Here is a 24,706-nt window from a genome sequence, read left to right as displayed (position 1 = left end):
TTTTTTTTGCTTTTAAAATTATATGAAAGTGCTACTAGGAGAGTCATCACCACACACAGCAAAACAGGCAAAAGAAAGCACCGAAGCACTGGTTCTTTTCTGAACTGCCAATTCCATTTGAATGCATTAAGGTTAACCCTGCACTTCTGCCGTATTTAGTCATAATCTTATTCACTGAGTAGCAAATGCTTACTCTCTGCCTGGTGAGGTGTGTGTATAAAACAAAAAGCAGATTGTGACTGACATATCACTGTACTAGAGTATTGCCTATCATTGACTATCTGAAGGAAAAGTAGATATCACTTTAAGTGTGGAAAATACCATGTACCTATAGGAGGAAATACAAGTTGTAGTTCTTGATTGGAGAGAATAGTTTTGTGCATTGAAAAACAGCTTCTCATTGTAAATAATTTAGTATTTGGAAAGCATGAATGGGAGCCTACTGGTTTGCAGTCTCTTTCACATATTGGAGTAACTTAGAATTTAAGTAAGTGCGGTTGAAAGACTCTTCTCAATTGCAGACACAAGAATACATGAAGTGGAAGGAGGGAGAAAATCATTTTGAATTCAACCTGAAATAAAATCTTGCTACATTAGTGAAGTATTGTAAAGTACTTTGAGTTAAAGTTTGCAGGCAAGAAGCTGCAAAATTGGATTGTAGCAAGTTGTGAAACAGGTTAAGTATCTAGAAATGTATTCTGATAGGGAATTTTTAGACCATGGAAATTGCCATGAGTGTAGAAATTTTATATTAGCTCACAGATTGCTGTTCTTAAACTGAAATTAATGAAGAACTTAATTGAGACTTATTTTCTATATCCTCTCAGCCCCCCAACAAAATACTAAACATAATTTATGTTCTAGGGTTTCAAGTAAACATTTTTGCTAATCATCTGATTTTCTTTCACAGCACATTTCATTTTCTGTCATTGGACTTTAAGCCATTAGAACCATGAGCAACTACAGTGTGTCACTGGTTGGCCCAGCTCCTTGGGGTTTCCGGCTGCAAGGCGGCAAGGATTTCAACATGCCTCTGACAATCTCTAGTGTAAGTAAACTTTACAGATTTTATTATAGATGTTCATTCAGTGCTTAGTCCTGGGGCTGAATTGTTTAATTCTCCGTTGACCTGTACTCTACTTACTGTCATTGTTCCTGGGATGTGACCTTGGCAAATTTGGTTATCTATAATAAAGGATGAGGGGAGTGGATTTAGCAAGGATAACTGATTTCAATTTAACTTCTTTTCTGTTTTCCCCCATGTTATCAATAATACAATGGAAAAAGCATTTAACTAAGAACAGACTGTAAATTTTTGAGCTGTCCCTAATTTGGGGAATTCTCTGAATCTTAGTTTTTTCAAATATAATTTTCGAAGGTCGTGCTACGGGATTTTAATAATCTCTTTCAGTTCCAAAAGCTGTTTATTAAAAACTGTTGATCAAAATTGAATAAAATGATTGTTTTGGAATTATTTCCTCAGCTCACTTTCTTGTGGAGGTGATAGCCAACGGTAAGATGGCCAAAAGCTACTTACCCTTGAAGAGGAAATGAAGGACTTAGAGCTCCAACTAGATAGTCAGCCTATGAATAATTGAGATTTGTCTTTTTACCTCATAGATTTAGTTTGAATGTATTCTGTGTATATATTTTAAGGATGTGTTTTCATGATGATGAAGATAGCACTAATGAGAGGAGTAATTACAGCTTCTATTTATTGAGACTTGACTGTATGTCAGGTACTGTTTCACTTTCATCACCAGTAGGTAATTATTACTATTAATTACTTATATAAGTTTCTAAAAGGTTTGTTTTTGCATATTCACATAAATATGAATTTCCATTCTTCTTTTACTCAAATGGTAGCATATTATACACACTGTTGTTTTTGTTTTTTTTTTGAGATGAAGTTTTGCTGTGTTGCCCACGCTGGAGTGCAATGACTTAATCTCAGGTCACCACAACCTCCACCTCCTGGGTTCAAGCAATTCTCCTGCCTCAGCATCCTGAGTAGCTGGGATTACAGGCATGTGCCACCACGCCTGGCTAATTTTGTATTTTTGATAGAGACGAGGTTTCCCTATGTTGGTCAGGGTGGTCTTGAACTCCTGACCTTAGGTAATCTGCCCACCTCGGCCTCCCAAAGTGCTAAGATTACAGGCGTGAGCCACCACACCTGGCCCACACTGTTTTATACTTTGTTTTTTTTGCAATAATTTACCCTGGAGATCATTCTCTATTAATATATAAGGAGGTGTGTGTGTTTTTTTTAAGCAATTGTATACTTTTCTTTTATAGGGAAAGTGACATTTAACCAATCCCCTACTGAAGAGTATTTATGTCATTTCCATATTACTGTTACAGTGGTGCAGTGAATACCAAATATAAGTACATACATATATATGTGAATATATGTATCTATATCATTTTGAAAGGTTGTGCCAATTTACACTTTTGTGCAATGCATGAAAATACTATTTTCGTGCCAGTCTTACCAACAAACTTTTGGATTTTTATCAAGTGTTATGAATGCATCATATCATTTAATTATCATACCAACCTACAAAATAGTGATATTATTCCCATTGTATATAACTGTGCTGTGAGCTCACATGGCTGGTATGGAAGAGCTGGCTTTCCAGCAGTTATGCTGTGCTGCCTCTTTAATAATTCACTTTACCTTAAATTTAGTTAGGTTGTTTCTTTAATCAGATATTTAGAAGATTGTCATTTTGGTTAATAGTATACATGTATGTATAAATATATATACACACACATACTTCTGCATCTTATATGTGTATCCAACTTCATTTTGAAAGATTAAAAATAAGTTTTAATGCCTAACTATCCTCATTAAAATACTGCAGATCCCATTTTACTAATGGGGTTTCCTTTGTTTCTTGGCTGTGGATTTTTTTAAAGGTATCTTTAATTTATCATCAATTTCTGCCTTGATTTCAGTTAATTAGATTTTATAAGGAAATATGTATGTGTAATCCAGCCTGCAAGTTTTAACACCTTTCATGGTTGGATGAAATTTTAAATATAAAGCATCCATGTGAAAATGTGTCATGTGATTTATTCCTGTTTGAATGAGTTGGTATTTTGTTTCTTCTACTGATGATCTATTACGGGACCAGAAGCAATCTTTGAGTATTATTGGTTTTTATGTTTTGTTAGCATTTTTATGTTTTAAATATTCTACTTTAGTTATCTAAATAGAGTTATTATTTAGTTTAAATGCTTACTTTTTTGCTGAAAAAAAGTTCAGAAACAAATTGACACCTAAATGAGCCAAACTTAATTATCACTTTGTTGTGTGGTAATAGAAATGCAAATAGAGTATATATGTGAATTTCGTGGTACTGTGCCTTTAAAAAAAGTTTCATGTGCTTCAGTTTCCTGGCAGACAGTTTGAGGTACTACTCCATGTTGTGATGCTGATACAACAGAACACTGTGTACATACATACGTGCCCTCCCCTGGCACAGAAGAAATGCTTTCCTTGTGTAGACAGAGTGCTAATTAAAGGATTTTGAACATACTGATTAAAAGAGACTATGGTAACAAAGCTGCTGAGTTATTTCTGTTCTCTTACAAAAGTCTCTGCCATCTACTGTGACCTTTTTGGGCCTTGTGCAGTGGGGCATGCAATTCATTCTGGACTGGAGAGGATTGGAAGGGGAGGGGGAGGAGAGAAGGGAATGTTGGCTCAATTGGGCTGCTAGGCTCTTGGCCTTTCATTGTAGTTATTTTTAACCCCTTGTGTGGTTTAAATATGCCTGGTAACATTGCCTAATAAAGGTTTGTGTTTAATAACTAATTTATATTGTGGTAAGATTGTTAATGTTGTAAATTTTTAACTTACTCTCATCTTAATTAGTTCTTTGGTTATACTTTTTCGGCCTTAATTATGTAAAATTACTGGGATATTACTGGTCATTGGGTTCTTTAATTAATAGTATCAAGAAACAATTAAAACCTGAAAGTGTGCTTAAAACATGTAATTTAATGATTCACTTACTTTAATAATGCATATGAAATTCCTAGCAAGGTCTGGCAGTCTCTCAATTATCTTTTATAATATTATAAACTTTAAAAAGAAAACTATTTAGAGACTTGGAACATTAAATATTTAATCCCCATAGTTGTAGGGAACATAGCAGTTATGTTTTTTTTTTAACTTACTGTCCATTAAAATTAAGAAAGGAAAAAAAAATTAGAAGTTTGTACTTAGCTAGGAATCTGCATCTTTAGAGTTCAAAACTACAATTTTTCCTCTGATTAGGTATTATTATGTTGAACTCCAAAGGGTCATTTACATTCCTTTATAACATTGGCGCTCTGGTGTATCAAATTGTGTTTTGAGATAAATAAGCCACTAGCAGGGACTTGAACATTCCATTTTCTTTAAATTTTGTTGTATCAGCATGTGAATATGCTGAATACAACTTGTATCCTAAAACATACGCGCTATAACATTTTCACGTTGTACTCAAATTTCTTCATCATCTGTATTGTATGAATTTTGTGTACTGTTTTGTGGGTGGATTTCTAAGATAAGATTGGCAGTTCCTACTAGGTTTTTAAAAAGATCCTCAGGTTGCTGTAGCTGGATGATCACATGTCATTTAATTTCCGATCCTTAAAATGGAGTGCTGGCTACATAAGTTTGCAGGCTGTCTTTTTATGACCCTGTGTTTATGGAATTGCCCTGAAGCCGTGGAATGTGAGGATGGGTTTCAATGTAGCAGTGTGGGTTTGTTGGGTTTTGCCAGTATATTTTATAACAAGAAATAGGAGACTTGTTGGATAATTCAAGGCTATATTTTGGCCAGTTGATACTCTTCATGATGAAATTATAAGAAAGATTATGTATTTGTGAGTAACATCTTTTAAGTTGTTATATCCTAAAGTTGAAATACTCTACTGTGTGTTACTTTCTCATTATGTTTGGGCTCTTTTCTTCACTGTCAATATTTGGATTACCTGAAGATGGTCTCCCAATTCTCTGTAAATGCATTTTAGATGTTTCTTTAAGAGATAAGAATTAGGTCAAACTTTTTAACATCTAAATAACAATGACTTTGATTCTCAAGAGTTAGGGGAGGATAAATTGTTATAAGCTTGGACAGAATTCTAATTGGATTTGAAAAGCAGAAGAAACTTATCATTGCTTGGATTATGGAGTCCTGTTTGGGAGTCTAACACAGAACAAAGAAAGACAGAATTGTGAAACACTGCTGTGAATTCATTGATTCAGTAGTTATAGTAATACTTCCTAGAAGCCACTGAAGATACAAAGTGGGGAGTACAAAGGTTGGATGGAAAATAAATAAGCACAGTGCTATAGAACTAGACAGTGTCGTAAGACCTGTCACAAGTCAATATTCTATGAAATGACAAATTCTGATAAGTGTTTCTCAGTTTCAGTGGGTGTAAATCTGTTGTTCGTGGGGGTTGGTTTCCTTTAGGAGAAGTTAATTGAACTGATGCTCAAAGGATGAAATTTAAACACCTCAAAGTCAGCTTTTCTCCGTGTTGTCCAGTGCATAGTGAAGATGAAGACTTTTCTTGCCATCGCTTGACTCCAAGAAAAGCTGTGAATATAGTTGAGTGATTCTCCAGACCTGCCAGCTGCAGAGTTTCCCTCCTAGAGGAAGACAGAAAGACTTTGAGTCCTTTCAAGCTGAAATGAGAGAGCCATCCTACCTTGAATAAATGGGCTCATTGTTAATTTTAAGCTCAAGTATTTTCTTTTATATTCCCTCCCAGCTACCCTGTCATTATGCCAAGTTAGAAAATTAGTTTGTATAACTATATGATGTATATTTCACATGTATGTTCACTTTGCTTTAAAAATATTAATTACTTTTTGTGTGAGGTTCAGAGACCTGTCTTTTCCCATGTGGTAGTTTTATATGTTTTGTGGTCACAAATGCTAGGAATCTCAATATAATTCTGGATAAATTTTCTGCTCTATTGATTTGTAAAGAAATGAAAATCTTTTTTTTTTTTTTTTTTTTTTTTTTTTTTTTTTTGAGTACGGAGTCTTGCGCTCTGTCGGCCCAGGCTGGAGTGCAGTGGGCCGGATCTCAGATCACGCAAGGGCTCCGCTCCGGGTTTACCCATTCTCCTGCCTCAGCGCTCCCAAGTAGCCTGGACTACCAGGTCACCCGCCCAACTCGCCGGGCTAGTTTTTTGTTATTTTTAGTAGAGACGGGGTTTCAACCCGTGTTAAGCCCAGGATGGTCTCGATCTCCCTGACCTCCTCGGCCGATCCACCCGTCTCGGCCTCCCCCAAAGTGCTGGGATTACAGGCTTGAGCCACCGCGCCCGGCCGAAATGAAAATCTTATATTTTTTAATTGAAAATCAGTAGTTTTAGAAAAAAAGGGGCTCATTTGATTTTAGTAAACGTTGGGCATTTTGAAAAGTTATTAAGAGAAATGTTACTGGTAGGCAGGACTTTTGTATCTTGATGGAGGAAACCGCTGTAGGGTTAGGATAAAATAAGACTAGCAGGCTGGGTGCAGTGGCTCACACGTGTAATCTCAGCATTTGGGGAGGACAAGGTGGGAGGATTACTTGATACCAAGAGTTCAAGGTTACAGTGAGCTGTAATCATGCCATTGTACTCCAGTGTGTGTGACAGAACCAGACACTGTCTCAAAAAAAAAAAAAGAAAGAAAAAAAATAGCACTTTAGACCTTGGGAAAGAACATTTTCGTATAACCTATTCATCTACTCATGAGTTAGGTATATCTACCTACTTAAACTAAGAATAGATAGACTATAGATAATGTACTGCTATATATTGGAATGACCTGGATTTAAATATTAGCTTGAAAATCAGTTCATTAATTTGACCTTCTGATTTTCTTTGATGTATGGGAATGCTTTGTAAATTAAAAGTATTATACAGGTAGATATGATTATTATTAATAATTTGGAGCCTATGGGCTTTCAATTTTTTTTAGAATTTTTGAGGCAAAGAGCTTTTCTTTATGATAGTTGCTAGTCACACTACATTTGAATACACAGTTGAGCAGTGGTCTTTGTCTGTGACATCCTGTTAGCAGTAGTTCTTACCCAGATTCCCCTGTACCCCAGGACCAGTTATGTCTTTTTCCCCCAGTTACAACTGTATGGAGGACAAATCAGTTATTATTATTTCTAGAAGCAAACATTGCTTTAGATAAGAAAGGAGTTATTACTTTGGCATCTTATGAGAGATAATTATGTTTCAGGTTTGGTAGATGAGACTCTAGGCCTTTATCTCAGTATCTGAGATGCAAAATATATTGAGTATTTGATATAAAATTTGACAAAACTAGATATTAGCATGTGAAATAACAATATGTGGATCTGTTTGCAAATAAATGACCTAATGGGAATGAAAAGAGAAAACACTAAGTAACTAAAGAGCAGTGACCATAGTGTCTACTGATTCTTTAGGTACTCTGTGTGTTGGGCCACTCTATAGTCTTGTTGAGAGTGCAGGTTTGGTTCCTTAATTAACAGAAAGGGAAAAATCACTTTTCTAGCATACTCTGTTTTTATTAAGAGATTTTTTTAAAAGGTAATAAACTAAGAATGAACAAAGCAGAGAATATTGAATGAGTATTCCCTTATTCCATCTCCTTCTTTCTTATTTTTTTCTTTCCCATTGTTTAAGTATAGTTATCTACCCTTCTGTAAATACTTAGATTTCTTTTATAGATGATGTTGTCACCCATTTTTTATGACAATTACTAGAAAAAAGTTCACCAACCTTGTTGGCATTTAGTAACTGGGCTCCCAACTGGGCTAAGCAGTTGTAGTAAATGTCCCTAATAGGTGTAAATAGAGGAGAGTAAAATGAACTGGAAAAGTTAATAGGAGGGAATGAGAAAGAAAAAGTTAGATGAGAGAAGAAAATAAAGAGGACATTTTAAAAAGTCTGCAGTGTTTCAGATTTGTTACTTAAGAAATCTTCTTGATTAAGCCTTCACAAGCTCTCTCCCCTTTTAAAGTTTCTTTACTTTTCTTTTCTTTCTTTTTTTTTTTTTTGAGATGTAGTCTCACTGTTGGCCAGGCTGGAGTGTAGTGGTGTGATCTTGGCTCACTGCAACCTCCGCCTCCTGGGTTCAAGCAATTCTCTGCCTCAGCCTCCTGAGTAGCTGGGATTACAGGCATTCGCCACCACACCTGGCTAATTTTTTCATATTTTTAGTAGAGATGGGGTTTCACCATGTTGGCCAGGCTGGTCTCGAACTCCTGACCTTGTGATCCATCTGCTTCAGCCTCCCAAAGTGCTGGGATTATAGGCATGAGTCACTGTGCCCAGCCTAATTTTCTTTAGGTAAGACATTCATATGGTTCGAAATTTAAAAGATACACGAGCATATGGGGGAAATGTCTCCTGGTGCCCTACTGTTCATTTCCTCTTTTTGGAAGCAACCTGTGTTAGTAGTATACTTCCAGAGATAATCTATATAAGTATATCTCCTCCACACCCTCCTTTTAACACAAATAGTATGCTTAATAGAAATACTTATTTTTTTGGCGTTTTGTTCACTGAACCCAACATCAGTAAATGTATCTTCATTCCTATTTTACTGCTACACTATGTTTGGATTTGTCATAATTTTTTAAATCAGTTCCTATTGATAGATTTTTTTCTAGTCTTGTGCTTTCACTGACACTGAAGTGTAAGTTTTGCCCATATGTGTGTGTGTGTATATATATATGTAGACATTTAGATTTTTTTCTAGTCTTTTGCTTTAACTGACATTGAATTTAAGTTTTGCCTATATATGTGTGTATATATGTATATTTGTCACATAAATTTCTTGAAATGGAATTGCTGAGTCAGAGTGTGTGTGCATTTGTAATTTTGACTGATATTGCCATCTTTGTAGAGACACTCCTGCTCACAGTATGCTAGCCTGAGTTTCAGCAGACCTTGATCATTTCCAATCAGACGGGCCGGTTTCCACCTGTTTTCTTTTTACAGCGCTCGGTCACAAGTATTTTACAAAGGATTTTCTGTGTTTTTAAGTGGTTTGTTTTCCATTTTGCAGGGGAATCTAGGAAATAAAAACATGCTGCTCTTCTTTAAATGATACCATTTAATTTCTTAGAGATGCCATTTTCTGAATTCTTTCATCCAAAGCTTTTATTAGTAATTATCTCTATCATTTGTTTCCATTTCCAAACTAACTTCCTCTCTATCTTAACCTATTACTCCCAATTACGTGGCAAAAGATTTTGTGTTTTTGGCATAGTGCCTCGTCATAGACTTTTTGGAAAATTAAGCAAATCACATTTAATAGATTCAAAGTTGTTACCTTTGGAGTCTGCTCAGTAGGCTGATACGCAATCGACCCTTGAACAACACAGGGTTTAGGGGCTCCGACCCCCTGTGCAGTCAAAAATCCATGTATAACTTTTGACTTCCCCAGAACTTAGCTACTGATAGCCTACTGTTGACCAGAAGCCTTACCCATAATATAAATAATTAAGGCATATTTTGTGTGTTATACATATTAAATACTGTATTCTTACAATAAAATAAGCTAGAGAAAACATTATTTACAAATCATAAGGAAGAGAAAATATATGTACTATTCATTAAGTGGAAGGGAGTCATAAAGGTCTTCATTCTTGTCATCTTCACTTTGAGTAGGCTGAGAAAGAAGAGGGAGAGGAAGGGTTGGTCTTGCTGTCTCAGGGGATGGCAGAGGTAGAATAGGTGGAGGTGGAAGGGAAGCAGGAGAAAGCAGGAGAGGTGGGCACACTTGGTGTAACTTTTATTGAAAAAAAACTGCCTGTAAGTAGACCCGTGCAGTTCAAATCTGTGTTGTTCAAGGGTCAACTGTATGTGTGGTTTTGAATTCCAGTCTTCTCTAGCTCCTTTTATATGATGTGACAAGGAGACTGACCATTATGAGGTGTTCACTATGGTCCGAGGAATGACAGATTTCACCCTTAGGAGCCTCAGTGTGTTTTTATTATCAACCTTTATTAGCTAATGGAAGTTAACTGAAATCAGGTGGGTTTATAGAGTATTCTGTAGCATGATGAGTCAGGTATTGTGAAGGTATACTAATGTGTGGCACAAGGTAGTTACTCATTTTAGCCCAGTGTGAGCAGTAGAGTGTATGTGTTGGTAACCATAATAACAAAAAGAGTAAGGATGCCATATTATATTATATTTTTTTGTGGTAAAGGTGAGGGAAGGAGGAATTTCCCTTTAGTGTGTTGCTGTAAATGTTAAATATGGTGAGAAGAGTTTTGAATTACAGAAGAATTTGCAACACTTGTTATTTGAATTCTGTGAATTGTTAAGCATTTTTTTCCCTCAAGGTCCAGAAATTGATTTAACTATGGCCACTGTACTTCATGATAATTGTCCTGGCTAAATTTTAATTGAAGAAAAGAGAAAGTAGTTATTGTAATGACATTAACAATTCAATGCTGTTTACCATTGATTGGATCAGGAATTTAAGTGTTGTGATTCAGTTCCATTGAGATCTAATTAACAGTCCGGTATTTTTCAAATGATTTCTGGGATATTAACTTTTGGAAGTGGTAAAATTAAGAGATTTAATAAGGTTGTATAACACTAGCCAGAGCAGACTACGAGTATGTTTGTTCTGAAAGTATTTTTCTTCTGAGAAAACAGTAGTGGAGGACAAATGTCCTTTAGAAAACAAATGTTTTGTCCCTTAACTAGGACCCTTTAGAAATGTTCTGGAGAAAGAAATTGTATCTAGCTAGCTAGCTATCATGTTACACATGTAATTTTCATGATTTTGGTCATTCCTTTGAAGTATCTTTATGCTACTCACTTGCAAATATCCTACAAATGGTTGTTTTGATCTTTTTAGGGTAGACGTCTCTGTTTTGTTTATCTGTACCTCTGTCTATTCTGGAAGATTCTGTTTATTTGGTGTCCAGTTCTCTGAGTGATTCTTTGATATTTTAGCAGATGAAAGTGTTTCCAAAATTCTTGAATGGCTTATCCTTCTTCAGACTGGTTCCTTATCCTCAGGCTAGCATCTTGACGGCAATAATTTTAGAAACCGCTATTTAAGGCCGGGCGCGGTGGCTCAAGCCTGTAATCCCAGCACTTTGGGAGGCCGAGACGGGTGGATCACGAGGTCAGGAGATCGAGACCATCCTGGCTAACACGGTGAAACCCCGTCTCTACTAAAAAAAATACAAAAAATTAGCCGGGTGAGATGGCGGGCGCCTGTAGTCCCAGCTACTCGGGAGGCTGAGGCGAGAGAATGGCGTAAACCCGGGAGGCGGAGCTTGCAGTGAGCTGAGGTCCGGCCACTGCACTCCAGCCTGGGCGACACAGCGAGACTCCGTCTCAAAAAAAAAAAGAAACCGCTATTTAATATATTACTGCCTTATTTAAGAACTGTATGAGCTTCCCATTATCTTTTGAATTATTACTTAAATTTCTTTGGTTGGTTTTCAAGTTGCATATAAATGGGCCCATTTAATATAACTTGATAAGTTTATAGTCCAGAATGCCAATTTTGAACCCTGAAGTCTTTAGTCTTTTTATTCTTTTTGCATACTACTTTTGTTTATTCTTACCATCCCTAAAGTCCTATCTCTCCCTCGAGGAACACTCATGTATCCTTTGCTCTTTGAAATGTTTGACTATTCCAGTTCAATTCTGTCTCTTTTCTTTCCTGTATTAAATAATAACAATGATAATAATGAAAATATGCTAATGTTTATTGAGCCCTTGTTACTGTTTAAGTCCTGTTCTAGATGTTTTGTACATGTTCAATTATTTAATTCTCATAACAGCCCCATGGGGAAGTATGATTTTATTTTATTTTATTTTTGTTTTTTGTTTTTTTTTTTTGAGATGAAGTCTCGCTCTGTCACCAAGGCTATAGTGCAGTGGCATGATCTCGGCTCACTGTGACCTCCACGTCCCGAGTTTAAGCGGTTCTCCTGCCTCAGCCTCACAAGTAGCTGGGACTACAGGAGTGTGCCACCACACCTGGCTAATTTTTGTATTTTTTTTTTTAGTAGAGACGAGGTTTCACCATGTTGGCCAGGATGGTCTCAACCTCCTGACTCCCACCTCAGCTTATCAAAGTGCTGTGATTACAGGCATGAGCCACCTTGTCCGGCCAGGAAGTATGATTTTAAATCTCTGATTTAGAGATGAAGAAACTGAGGGGCAGAGAGGTTAAGTAACATGCCCAAAGTTACACAGCTAGTAATTGGTTAGGCTCAGGATTTGAAACCAGCCAAACTGGGTAGTAATAATGCATTTACCTATTATGCTCTTATTTCCGAGGAATAGATGACAGCTTTCACTAGGGATAGCCAAATTTGTGTGTGTGTGTGTGTGTGTGTCTGTCTTTTTTTATCCCCCCTTTGTTTTAGAGATGGGGTCTTGCCCTGTGGCATGGCCTGGAGTGCAGTGGCACTATCACAGCTCACTATATCCTTGACCTTCTGGGCTCAAGTGATCCTCCTACCTCTACCTCAGCCTCCCAAGTAGCTGGGACTGCAGGTGCATGCCACCATGCCTGGCTAAATTTTTAACTTTCTGTGGAGGCAGGGTCTCATTATGTTGCCCAGGCCGGTCTCGAACTCCTGACCTCAAGTGATCCTCCCATCTCAGCCTCCCAAAGTGTTGGTATTATAGGCCTGAGCCACTGGGCCAGGTCTGTGTGTTTCTTAACCGGAGAATAGATCCTAGAGAATCGAAAACTTGTATGTATGGGGGTAACTGAGATTATTAACAAACAGACAAACAAAAAAACTGGTTTCCAGACTGACGTAGTCAGAATCATCAGTGAGACTTTAAAAGTGCAGATTATAGGACTTTGACCCAGACTTTGAATTTAGGATAATTAGGGATTCATTAGTTTCCACATTTTTAACTTGCTTTCTAGATGTTTCTCCTACACCAGTTGGGTTCCATTTTGTGTACTTATGTTTGAGGACCATATATAGCTTTGTTTTTGTAAAAACAAACAAAACAATTTTATTATAGAGCTTTTGTTACTTAGATCATTTCAGCAAAAAAGTTAAGGGTAAGTTGCTTGCAGTCTGAACTGGAGTTGACTAAATAATGTGACAGATCTGCTTTTCTCCAAATGCCAGCCTCTTCCTGGTTTTTCAGAGTTCAGTCACCATAGGTCAAATCTGTTTTAGAAGTAAATGGCAGTTTTAATAATAGATGACATCAGGTGTTAGTTATGTTTATGATGCTGTAAACACCTTTATGACAAATCAAAGATCTGGAGGACTTTGAAATTGGCATGCTATTTATAATATTTTAATGCTTTAACACTTAATACTGAATGTTAGATTTACCAAAGACTTACAGAGAAATCCTTGGCTATACTAGGTTTTGTTTTATACCTAATGATAAAGTAGTTACATTAAAGTTAAACAAGTTACAGTCTTTTAAGGCCTTAAAACAAACAAGTTACAGCCTTTTAAGGCCATTGCCAGAGAGAGCAATTCAAATATTTGTACTCTATATTAGATTTCACAGCAGTACAGTTTAAATATAATTAATAGTTCATGTATTTTGTTAGATCATGAGCCTCTCTTATCACTCAAGAAAACCCCCAAGTCTTATTTATTTGAGATTACTTTAAATTCCTAGTACATGTTCAGTAACTATTGATTAATGATCACAGTGGTAATAGAGGACGAATGGGAAGCTGGATTGTGGTTGCAATCAAGTTTCTTCTAGATTTGTTAAGGTGCCTGATTGATAGAATTAAAGTTGTGTTTTTTGTTGTTGTTGTTGTTGTTTTTTTTTGGAGATGAGGTCTTGCTCTGTTGCCCAGGTTGGAGTGTGGTGGTGCAATGTTGGCCCACTGCAACCTCCGCCTCCCAGGTTCAAGCAGTTCTCTGCCTCAGCCTCCCGAGTAGCTGGGATTACAGGCACCCGCCACCACGCCTGGCTAATTTTTGTATTTTTAGTAGGGACAGAGTTTCATCATCTTGGCCACGCTGGTCTTGAACTCTTGACCTCGTGATCCACCCACCTCAGTCTCCCAAAGTGCTGGGTTTACAGATGTGAGCCACCGCTCCTGGCCTGATGAAACGTTTTAATGAAATGTTTTGGTTTTCCTTGCTTTCAATCCTAATCAGGATTTTAAGTTTCTAGGAAATACCCTGGAGGTTACATTATGTGATAGACCCTTACTTCCCAAGGTGGTCTTCCCATGTGTCAGCCAGGATTTGTTTTTTGTCTTTCTGACCCAACAGTTCTACTTCTGTTCTTTAGTGCCCTGCACAACGAACATGCCTGTTTGCACATTATAGCCTTTCAAATAGGTGAATGAGTTATATTTCCCTTTGAGTCTTGTGGATATTCTTTAAGAAGCCATTTCTTCAGATGTTTCTCTCATAACAGGTTCCCTGTCTTCACATCCCTTAGCATTTACCTTTAAGAGTAGTTTAGGTTTTAATTGTCTCTTTAAGTCACCTCCCAGAACTGAACCTAATAACTCAGATATGTTAAGACCAATGCAAAGTTTTAGTTATAAAGTAAGGAAACTGATTTTTGTATGACTCGGTAAATGGGATTTAGAAGCTGTTCTGAGCAATGGGCTTGATGGAACTTTCACTTTTTTCCCTCTGTGCACTGTTTTTTTTTTTTGGTGATGGGGTCTTGCTCTGCCACTCAGGTTGCAGTGTGGTGGCACAATCAGAGCTCCGTGCAGCCTTGAACTCTTGGTCTCAAGTGATCCTTCTGCCTTAGCTTCCCAAGTAGCTGGAGCTACAAATGTGCGCCACTGTGCCCAGCTAATGTTTTACATTTTTTTTGTAGAAATGAGCTCTCGCTTTGTTGCCCAGGCTGGTCTCAAACACCTGGGCTCAAGTAATCCTCTGGGATTACAGGAATGAACCATGGTACCTGGCATCTGTGCACTTTTGTACTGCTTGAAATTTTTACAATTTCTATGTCTTTTGTTTAAGAGAAGACATAAAAAGAGAAAGAAAACTAAACCTAGTCTATGCTCTGTACCTGTGCATATTGAGGCTTGTCTGGATATAATATGGAGATTAGGAGAACCTAAGAGAAGCAGGTGTTTTGTTTGTTTTGTTTTAGGTATGTGTGTGTGTGTGGTGTGTGTTTGGATGAGAAATCAAAGGCTCATGAGAATAAATTTAGGGAAAAGATAATTGAGGTATAGTCAAACTTATTCCTTGTAGATTTTACTGTTACTACTTACTATCTTTTAGGAGAAGTGGGTAAATTCTCAGTATGGCAGGTTATGTCCTGTTGGTATGGTTTTCTGAATGACACATGTCAGAGCCTTAAGAAGGGGTGTTAGTCAACATGTATTTATTGATCTCTTACCATGTTCTGGGCCTTGGATATAGAGTATGCTTTTCTATTTTCTGACAAAGGCCACATGGAACATGATATGAAATGTAGGAAGGAGACTGGGCATAGGAGAGGACATAAATGTCATCAGATCTAGGAAAGGAAAAGATGAGCGTTGATCACACAGCCTCTGTCAAGATTGCCAGGAGCTTCTAGACTAGGATTTATAGAACCCATGGGGCAGACACAGAAGTAGTAGTGGCAGACAGAATCATTTATTTTGTGTCTTTATTGAGTGTCAGCTATGTGCTCTGTATTGTTGTATGCATTGAAAATACAGCGATAAACAAAACGAAGTTATGTACCTTATAGTCTAGTAAGGGGGAGTGGTAACTCACAAGTAAAAAAAAAAAAAAAAAAACACACACAAGCAATGTAATTTAATACGGTGATGTGCCAGAGAATAACTGGAGGAAAGGGATGGGTGTTTAGGGGTAAGAGTTTCATTTTAGATTGGTCAGTCAAGACAGGCCCTCTGACGAGGCAGCATTGACCTAAGAATGAGAACTAATCATGCGAAGAGCTGGGAAAACACATTGCAGGCACAGAGATTAGCAAGTGCAGGGGCCTTGAGACAGGAAAGAGCTGAATGTGTTCAAGAAATAGAAAGGAAGCTAGTGTGGCAGGAATGCCGTGAGCAAGGAGGAAAGTGTAGTGAGAATAGGAAGTATGTCCGGTGCCAGGATGAGAGATAAAGAGGTTCCTGGTAATGAGGAGGGTAACACTGGAGGCCATGGTAGGACAACACCTGGGGATTTTAGATAGATTTTGGTTCCTCTGGATTAGAGCTGGGCTAGAGAGAGTGGGTTGCTATTATTGTGATCTTACTGTATCTCCAGGCTGGCATGTTTCATAAATTGCTTTTGATAGAAATTCCAGGTCAAGAATTTAAAATTATTTTTTGAGCAAAGGAATAACTATGTAGCCTTTTGAGGTGACTATTTGGGAGTGAAACACTCATTTTAATATATGTTTGTCTTGAAAATTGTTATAGTTCTAATACATACATGATTATTTGTTGATTAGTTGCACACTGATTACATTTTTCCTATTTTGTGTTCTTTTAATTTTTTTCCTTTTTTTTTTTTTTTTTTTTTTTTTTTATGAGACAGCATCTCACTCTGTCACCCAGGCTGGAGTGCAGTGGCATGATCTCGGCTCACTGCAACCTCCACCTCTCGGGTTCAAGCAATTGTCCTGCCTCAGCCTCCTAAGTAGCTGGTACTACAGGCGCGTGCCACCACGCCTGGCTGATTTTTTTTGTATTTTTAGTAGGGACAGGGTTTCCCTGTGTTAGCCAGGATGGTTTTGATCTCCTGACCTTGTGATCCGCCTGCCTTGGCCTCCCAAAGTGCTGGGATTACATGCATGAGCCACTGCGCCTGGCCTAAATTGTGTTATTTTTATTGTAAGATGCAGCTTGTCTCCCAGATGCCTTCTGTTTTCATTTCCTTGTGATGTTATGACCTTTTCTACTTTAATAAAGAAATGTTGCATACACATTCAGGAGTTGTTTACAAATTATGCTGGTAACACATTTATTAGAATTTGCCTCAAAGACAAAGTGAGTGTTAGGATGTTTATTCTAGGTCAGATCTGTTGAGCTGAAAAAAGTTTTACAATATACCTATTTTAAAAAAAAATATTTTAGCCAATTGGTTGGTTAATATAGCCAATGCCAAGAGTTACATTTTGTATCTCTTTTATTATTTCTAGTGGAGGGTGTGTATAAGTTTTAATACGTTTTTCATTTCTGAACTTTCAGAGAGATCACTTGCTTAGAGTTAATGTCTGGTTTCAGTAAATTCAGATTTTCAGCCTGAAACATATTGTAATTGACAAAAATGTCATCAATATCATGTAGTTCTAGGTCCTCAGTAGTAGATAATAATGTCTACATTATGAAGTAGTAAATTATATAACTTCATACTTCATATTTGTATTGGTCTGTTCTCACACTTCTAATAACGTATGAGAGAGTGGGTAATTTATAAAGGAAAGAGGTTTAATTGACTCACAGTTCCACATGGCTGGGGAGGCCTCACAATCATGGTGGAAATGAAGGAGGAGCAAAGTCAATCTTACATGGCAGCAGTCAAGAGAAGAGATCATGTGCAGGGGAACTCCCCTGTATAAACCCGTCAGATTTCATGAGACTTATCCACTGTCATGAGAACAGCATGGCAAAGAACTGCCCCCATCATTCGGTTACCTCCCACTGGGTCCCTCCCGTGACATGTGGGAATTACGGGAGCTGCAGTTCAAAATTTGGGTGAGAACACAACCAAGCCATATCAATATTCAAGATCAGCTTTTTATAAATTCAGGGTAGCAAGTTTTTCTGTGAGTTTTGGGGTATAGTTGCAAAATACTACTTTAAAACCAACTTATAAATTACATGTTATATTTAATATAACATAATACACCGTAAAGTCTACTTGAGCGATAGTTTTGTAAAAGATTTTATCTTAGATTTAAAGTAATCTAATAGTACTTAACTTTCTAGCCTTAAAAAAAAAAAAAAAAAAAAAAAAAACTTCAGTTAACCATGATTATATAGTGATGAATGGTCAAATATCTGTAAACATTATATTATCAAAGCTCATATATTAGTATTGTATTTTGTATTACTTTTTTCATAGCAGTCTTTTAGGATTTATATTTTCTCCCAACATACCACTTTAGGATTACATTTTTAGTGAACTATATTCTACATGCTCTTGATTGTAGTTATTACAAGTGCCAGCCCTGGAACAGAATGCCTGTGTGTGTGCATTGTGCCTCTGTAATTTACCAGCTGTAATACCACTGGTCAAATTATTGAACAGTGCCCCAAGTTCTTTACCTGTCAAATAAGGGTAAAAATATTTACACTATAGGATTGTTGAGAAAATTAAATAAATTAACACTTGTAAGGTTTTTAGAAGTGCCTGGTACATGGTAAGTATTCAGGTAAGGTTACCTAATAACAATGTAAGTTACCTTAAAAGTATTTGATTATAAAGGCCTTATAAGTGTTTATACTTATAAAGACTTTATGTAGGATTTTCTAGAACCAATTTTTTAAACACACACACACACACACACACACACACACACACACACACACACACACATACACCCTGTAGTTTGGATTGAATTAATTAGGAAGTCTCTTCTTTATAGTCAGTACATAGTAAATATTTGTTGAATGAGTGGTCCATTTCCTTCTTCCATCTGTCATGGTCTGGCATAAGCTCTCAAAGAGATTTGAAGGAGAGTTGGCACCAGTAGTACCGCCAATTAGACATTCTTTCCACAGTGATTGCCATTCAGTGTAGTGTTTTTTTTAGATTCTTTTAAAGTAGCATGATATACAATATTGCTGGTGTTAGGCAGTTGCTGTAGGGAACAGTTTTCTTCTGTAGTGAAGGATGAATTCACAAGAGACAATATGTAAGTGGAAGGAGTGTAGACTATATGAACTAAGCAATGTACCTGCCATTTGTACTATTGCATTCTAGGTGTTTTTGCAACATCAGCTGCCTCTGGGTAGAGGTCACCATGCTCCTTATCTTGCCATCTTGTATCCCTGGTGGTGGCCAGCTGGACTAGGATGAGTGCCTCCCTAAATGCAGCATTTATAGATAAAGTTGGGAGATTTGTATGTTGTCACACTAGTTACAACCTCTGTGAATTTTATGAAATAAATTATAAAATTTAGCAACTCTGAACTTCAGTCATACAAATGTAAATTATTATTGCTCGCTCATTGATTTATTTACTCATTCCGCAAATATTTATTGAACATTTATTATATGCAGGACATTGTCCTAGGAACTAAAGATGCAGCAGTGAATAAAACAAAGTCTGTATCCTCTCAAATCTATGTTTTAGGGAGGTGAAGAAGAGAAAATAAACAAATATAAATGGTGATAAAATGGTATGGAGCAAAACAAAGAGGTATAGGGAAACAGTGGCAGTTGCATGGAGTTTACATAATTTGCAGAAGGTGAGCAAATAAGGCCTCACAGATAAGGTGACATTTGAGCAGAGATCTGGATAAAGTCCGGGAATAGTATTCAGGACAAAGGGTAAAGACCTTGAGGCTTGTTCAAGGAACAGCAAGGCTCCAATGGCTGGAGTAGACAGAATGAGGGTGAGAATGGCAAGAGATGATTTTATTTTTTGAGACGGAGTCTCACTCTGTCGCCCAGGCTGGAGTGCAATGGCAGTCTTGGCTCACTGCAAGTTCCACCTCCCGGGTTCAAGCAGTTCTCCTCCCTCAGCCTCCCGAGTAGCTGAGATTACAGGTGTGTGCCACCACGCCAGGCTAATTTTTGTATTTTTAGTAGAGACAGGGTTTCACCATGTTGGTCAAGCTGGTCTCGAACTCCTGACCTCGTGATCCGCCTGCCTCAGCCTCCCAGAGTGCTGGGATTACAGGCATGAGCCCACACCCAGCCCAGATGATTTTAGAGAGCTGAAGGTAGTTAATTCTCAAAAGTAGTTGTGTTAAAATCCTGCACTATGGTTAGTGGATGGGACAGAAGCACTTTTTCCTTGGATTAAAATAAGGTCTTGTCAACATAGTGAGTGTTTTGTTTGTTTTTGGTAAGCGGTAAATATTTTCTCTCAAGTTTGAAGTGTCTGCTGATGGCAATGTTGTTTTATTAAGGACTGATGTTAATTATTAATAGTATTTGAAGTTTTAAAAGGTAGTCAGTGGTGATACTTCCATTCTTGGTACTGTTTGATATGTAGGAAGAGTGATTATGAATGAGAAGTGGAGTCACATTAAATACATAGTTCAGTGATAATTTTTATGGAGTGGTGACTAATTTATTTTAATTGCCATCATGCTAACAATAATACTCACTTTAAAATTAAGGTGAAATAAAATTATTTTGTCTTTACACCAAGATTTCATCTTGAAAATGGAGGCTGAGAAATTTTACTATCTTTTGGGTAATCACCAAAGTAACAGGCAGATTATTCTAAGCATATTAGCATATCGAATGTTTTAGTCTGTTTAGGGATTTGTCAAATAACATTTGAAATTGCTTTTTAAATTTTTCTTTCAGAAGCCTTTCTTGGGAAACTCTGGTGTCATTCAACGGATGATCATTAAAACATTTCATTTACACTTTTTTTTATTGTTGTTGTTTTTCTTTTTGTTTGAGACAGATTCTTGCTCTGTCGCCCAGGGTGGAGTGCAGTGGTGTGATCACGGCTCACTGCTACCTCTGCCTCCTGGGTTCAAGTGATTCTCCTGCCTCAGCCTCCCGAGCGGCTGGGGTTACAGGCATGCACCACCATGCCTGACTAATTTTTGTATTTTTAGTAGAGACGGGGTTTCACCATGTTGGCCAGGCTGGTCTCAAACTCCTGACCTCCGGTGATCTGCCCACCTTGGCCTCCCAAAGTGCTGGGATTGCAGATGTGAGCCACCATGCCTGGCCCATTTACACCTTTTGAAGACAGCTGATTTATCTGGTGAACTGGTAGCCACAGACCAATTGTCTTGACTTCTGTGGTAGTCATTAGACTATTTTTATTAAAATTTTATTTCTTATTTTTATTTTTTAGAGACAGGGTCTTGCTCTGTCACCAAGGCAGTCATGACCACAGCTCACTGTAATCTCCATCTCTTGGACTCAAGGGATCCTCCCACTTCAGCCTCCCAGGTAGCTGGGATTACAGGCACATGCCACCATGCGCAGCTAATTTTTTTGAAATTTTTTTGTAGAGATGGGGTCTTGCTATTTTGACCAGGCTGGTATTGAACTGTTGGACTCAGGCTATTCTCCTGCTTTGACCTCTCAGAGTGCTGGGATTACAGGCATGAGCCACCAAAGCAAACTGACATTTTCAGTAAAAATAGCTAAGTATTTTCTTGGGAAGGGGCAGTTTTCCAAATTATTTTCTTATCAACTTTGATTCCTTAAGTTTTATTATTGTTAGACAATTATCTAAGTTATCCCATTGAAAAGGTTTATAATCAACTTTATTACCCTTTGGGTCAATGAAACTTCTGCCCTCTCCTGACTTTTTTTTTTTACCTAAAGGAGGGGCAAGAAATGCAAGAAATTTTCTCCTCAAAGGAGGTTCCTGTATAAAGGAGGGATTTATTCTAATGGAGAACTACTTTCTAAATTCAGTTTAATGGTAGTGCTCTGAATGCCATGCAGATGATATGCCTCTCTAGAGTTGGTAACAGTTTTAAAACTTAATTTTCAGTAATTCTGTTAAGGAAGTACTTTCTTCAACACAATTTGAGAGTTGATTTAGCAGGCTCTTTAAGGTCTTGCATTGGGTTTTTAGATAATTCAGGTTTTTTGCAAATAAACAATGGACTCTTGAGTTTCATGGTCAATATGCCCTTCCCTAGAAATGATGATGCGTATTTGCATTAGGGTTAGTTCTTTTCAACTTCAAGTTATAGTCTTTCTTTAAATGAAAATAAAAGTAAAACTAGTAGGAAAATGTAGAATGATGGTTACCAGGGTTAAGGGGCAGGGGGACACAGGGAGTTGTTTAATGAGTGTAGTTTCAGTTTTGCAAGATAAAAAGTTCTGGAGTTCTTTTGCACAACAATATGAATATACTTAACATTACTAACTACACATTTTAAAATGGCATACATCTAAAAATGGTTAAGATGGTTTAAAAAGTAGGAGAAAAAATAGTATCATATTTACCTGGAGTTTTACAAATTACCTCAGGGATTTGTTTAATTATGGTAGTATGGTTTTTTAACTAAATTGAACAGATTTACCAGGACATAGCCTCTATATTTCAAGACAGTGTAAAGTTTGTCAGAATTGGCAAATCACCTCCCAGTTCAATAACTATGAGGCAGTTGTGTTATGCCTTCTCTTAAAACATACACAATCACTGTAAAGATTTGGTATAGATTGCCCTTAGGTCATTTCAACTGTTAGGTAACTCTTAAAGTTGTATCGTTTCTAAACTAAAAACAAATATGTCATAAATATAATTCATGCCTACATGTCTCATGAGAATAAAGTATGGATGCACTTGATAATTTAGTACTAACTGTTGAACAAACACCCTGAAACCTGATTCTGCACACACATTATTTCTGATTGTGTATTATTTATAATTACATATTTTGAATATTTTATCTTGGGTGGATAGGAATGTGACTTTGATTTTAGTTAACCCAAACCTTTCTGGCCACCTAACAGTAAAGCCTAAAGAATTGTTTTATTTTTATTAAGAGTTAGTCCCTTTCTCTTGCTGTCTTTTTTTGTAAATAATAATTTATAACTAGAGGAAGAAAATGTAAATTTACTTTTTGATTATAAAAAATTACACATGTATATATTCCAGTTGAAACTGCATAGGAAACGATGACAACAAAAATGCTGAAAACAAAACAATGAAACTCCCTGCCAAACCTGAAATCCAACTACTGAAAAAACTACTGTGGACATTTTTGTGAATATTTGTGAAAACACTTTTCTGACATTCTTTATGTAACAGTACACCTTGGATCTTCCTCCATCATGAGTATATAAAGACCTTTATCATCCCTTTTTTGGTTGTATGTTGTTCTACAGTGTTGGTTTCATACCTAAATTTTTCCTGCTTATGTGTTGATAGTTTAGAGGAGAGGTAACAAATACAGTGATACAAAGGCAGGATATCCCAACTCTTGAGAGTTTGGATTCTGGAGCCAGCCATTGTGGGTTCAAATTGCAGTAAGGACACTTTCTTGCTGTGTAACCTACAGTAAATTATAAAACTCAAGGTCTCAGTTTTCTTATTTCTTATTTGTTAATAGTTATTAAGTATGCCTATATTATAGAGTTCCTGTGAATATTGAGTTCCTTTTTTTTTTTTTTTTTTTTTGAGATGGAGTCTCGCTCTGTCGCCCAGGCTGGAGTACAGTGGCCGGATCTCAGCTCACTGCAAGCTCTGCCTCCTGGGTTTACGCCATTCTCCTGCCTCAGCCTCCTGAGTAGCTGGGACTACAGGCGCCCGCCACCTCACCCGGCTAGTTTTTTGTATTTTTTAGTAGAGACGGGGTTTCACCGTGTTAGCCAGGATGGTCTTGATCTCCTGACCTCGTGATCCGCCCGTCTCGGCCTCCCAAAGTGCTGGGATTACAGGCTTGAGCCACCGCGCCCGGCCTGAGTTCCTATTTTTGAAGCACTTGGAACATTATCTGACAGACTATGCAATGCAAATATAAACTGTTGTTAATGTTATTATGGATTCTGTGATTGTTAATATTTTAAGATAGAGATTTAGTGTTTACTTCAAGCATCTATACATGCCCCCTCCCAGCTTCTATGTCTTCAAAAGTTTGTGCATGATATTGTTTTGTGTCCGTTGGAAGGAGATGGGGTGAGGGAAGAGTGGTAGAAAGGAAGTATTAGGTTTAGTGATCTGGGTAGAGTTACTGTTGGCAGTTATCCATTCTTTTCTGGCCATATTGTCGTTGGGGTATCTTGGGTGGCCTTTGACTATAGCTGCTCTCAGTAGAGCCAGCCTTGCTATGTCCTGGTATTTAGGAAATAGTTTTAAAGGTTTTCAACCCAGAGGCAGTAAAAGGGCAATTTAAGTTAATATGAGTTAGTAAATTTTGGCATGCAGTCCAGCTTGGAGATACACTTCTGTAACGTTACAGAACATTTTCTTGATTTGTGTGTTTAAATGTTCTTCAAGTATTGAAAGTGACCTGTGTTATCTGAGAGACACTTCCTTTTTTGGAATTGGCCTTTTTGACTTCTCTCCATGGTTTTCTTTAAAAGTTGAAAGTTGGAGGAAAAGAGTAAGACTGTGGCTTTTATTTTAAAATAGTTTTTAAAATGGTCAGTAATACAAGAAATGTAATGAAACAAAAAAGTTAAGAAATTTTGGCTTACGGTTTTATATATACAGCTGACTCCTGAACCACGTGGGTTTGAACTGCATGGGTCCATTTATATGAGGATTTTTTACAATAAAAGTTACACCAGCTGTGTTTGCCTGTCCTGTCTCCCCTTCCACCTCCTCCACCTCTTTTGCCTCTGCTACCCCTGAGACAGTAAGACCAATCCCGGGCCGGGCGCGGTGGCTCAAGCCTGTAATCCCAGCACTTTGGGAGGCCTAGACGGGCGGATCACGAGGTCAGGAGATGGAGACCATCCTGGCTAACACGGTGAAACCCCGTCTCTACTAAAAATACAAAAAACCAGCCGGGCGAGGTGGCGGGCGCCTGTAGTCCCAGCTACTCAGGAGGCTGAGGCAGGAGAATGCCGTAAACCGGGGAGGCGGAGCTTGCAGTGAGCTGAGATCCGGCCACCGCACTCCAGCCAGGCGACAGAGCAAGACTCTG

The 24,706-nt window shown here is 37.5% G+C and overlaps 1 protein-coding gene across 1 annotated transcript in view; it reads left to right on the top strand.

Moving 5' to 3' along the window:
* The window catches only part of PDLIM5 (PDZ and LIM domain 5), a 215,879-nt gene that overhangs the window by 2,587 nt on the left and 188,586 nt on the right, over window positions 1–24,706 (top strand). Inside the window, 1 exon segment of the mRNA XM_017875510.1 lies at window positions 911–1,048. Within this exon segment, the coding sequence (XP_017730999.1) occupies window positions 953–1,048 (96 nt within the window). The 5' untranslated portion in view covers window positions 911–952.

Source organism: Rhinopithecus bieti, unplaced genomic scaffold (assembly GCF_001698545.2).
Source record: "Rhinopithecus bieti isolate Rb0 unplaced genomic scaffold, ASM169854v2 scaffold_6708, whole genome shotgun sequence".
Lineage (NCBI taxonomy): Eukaryota > Metazoa > Chordata > Mammalia > Primates > Cercopithecidae > Rhinopithecus > Rhinopithecus bieti.
This window is presented reverse-complemented; position numbering and strand designations above follow the sequence as displayed.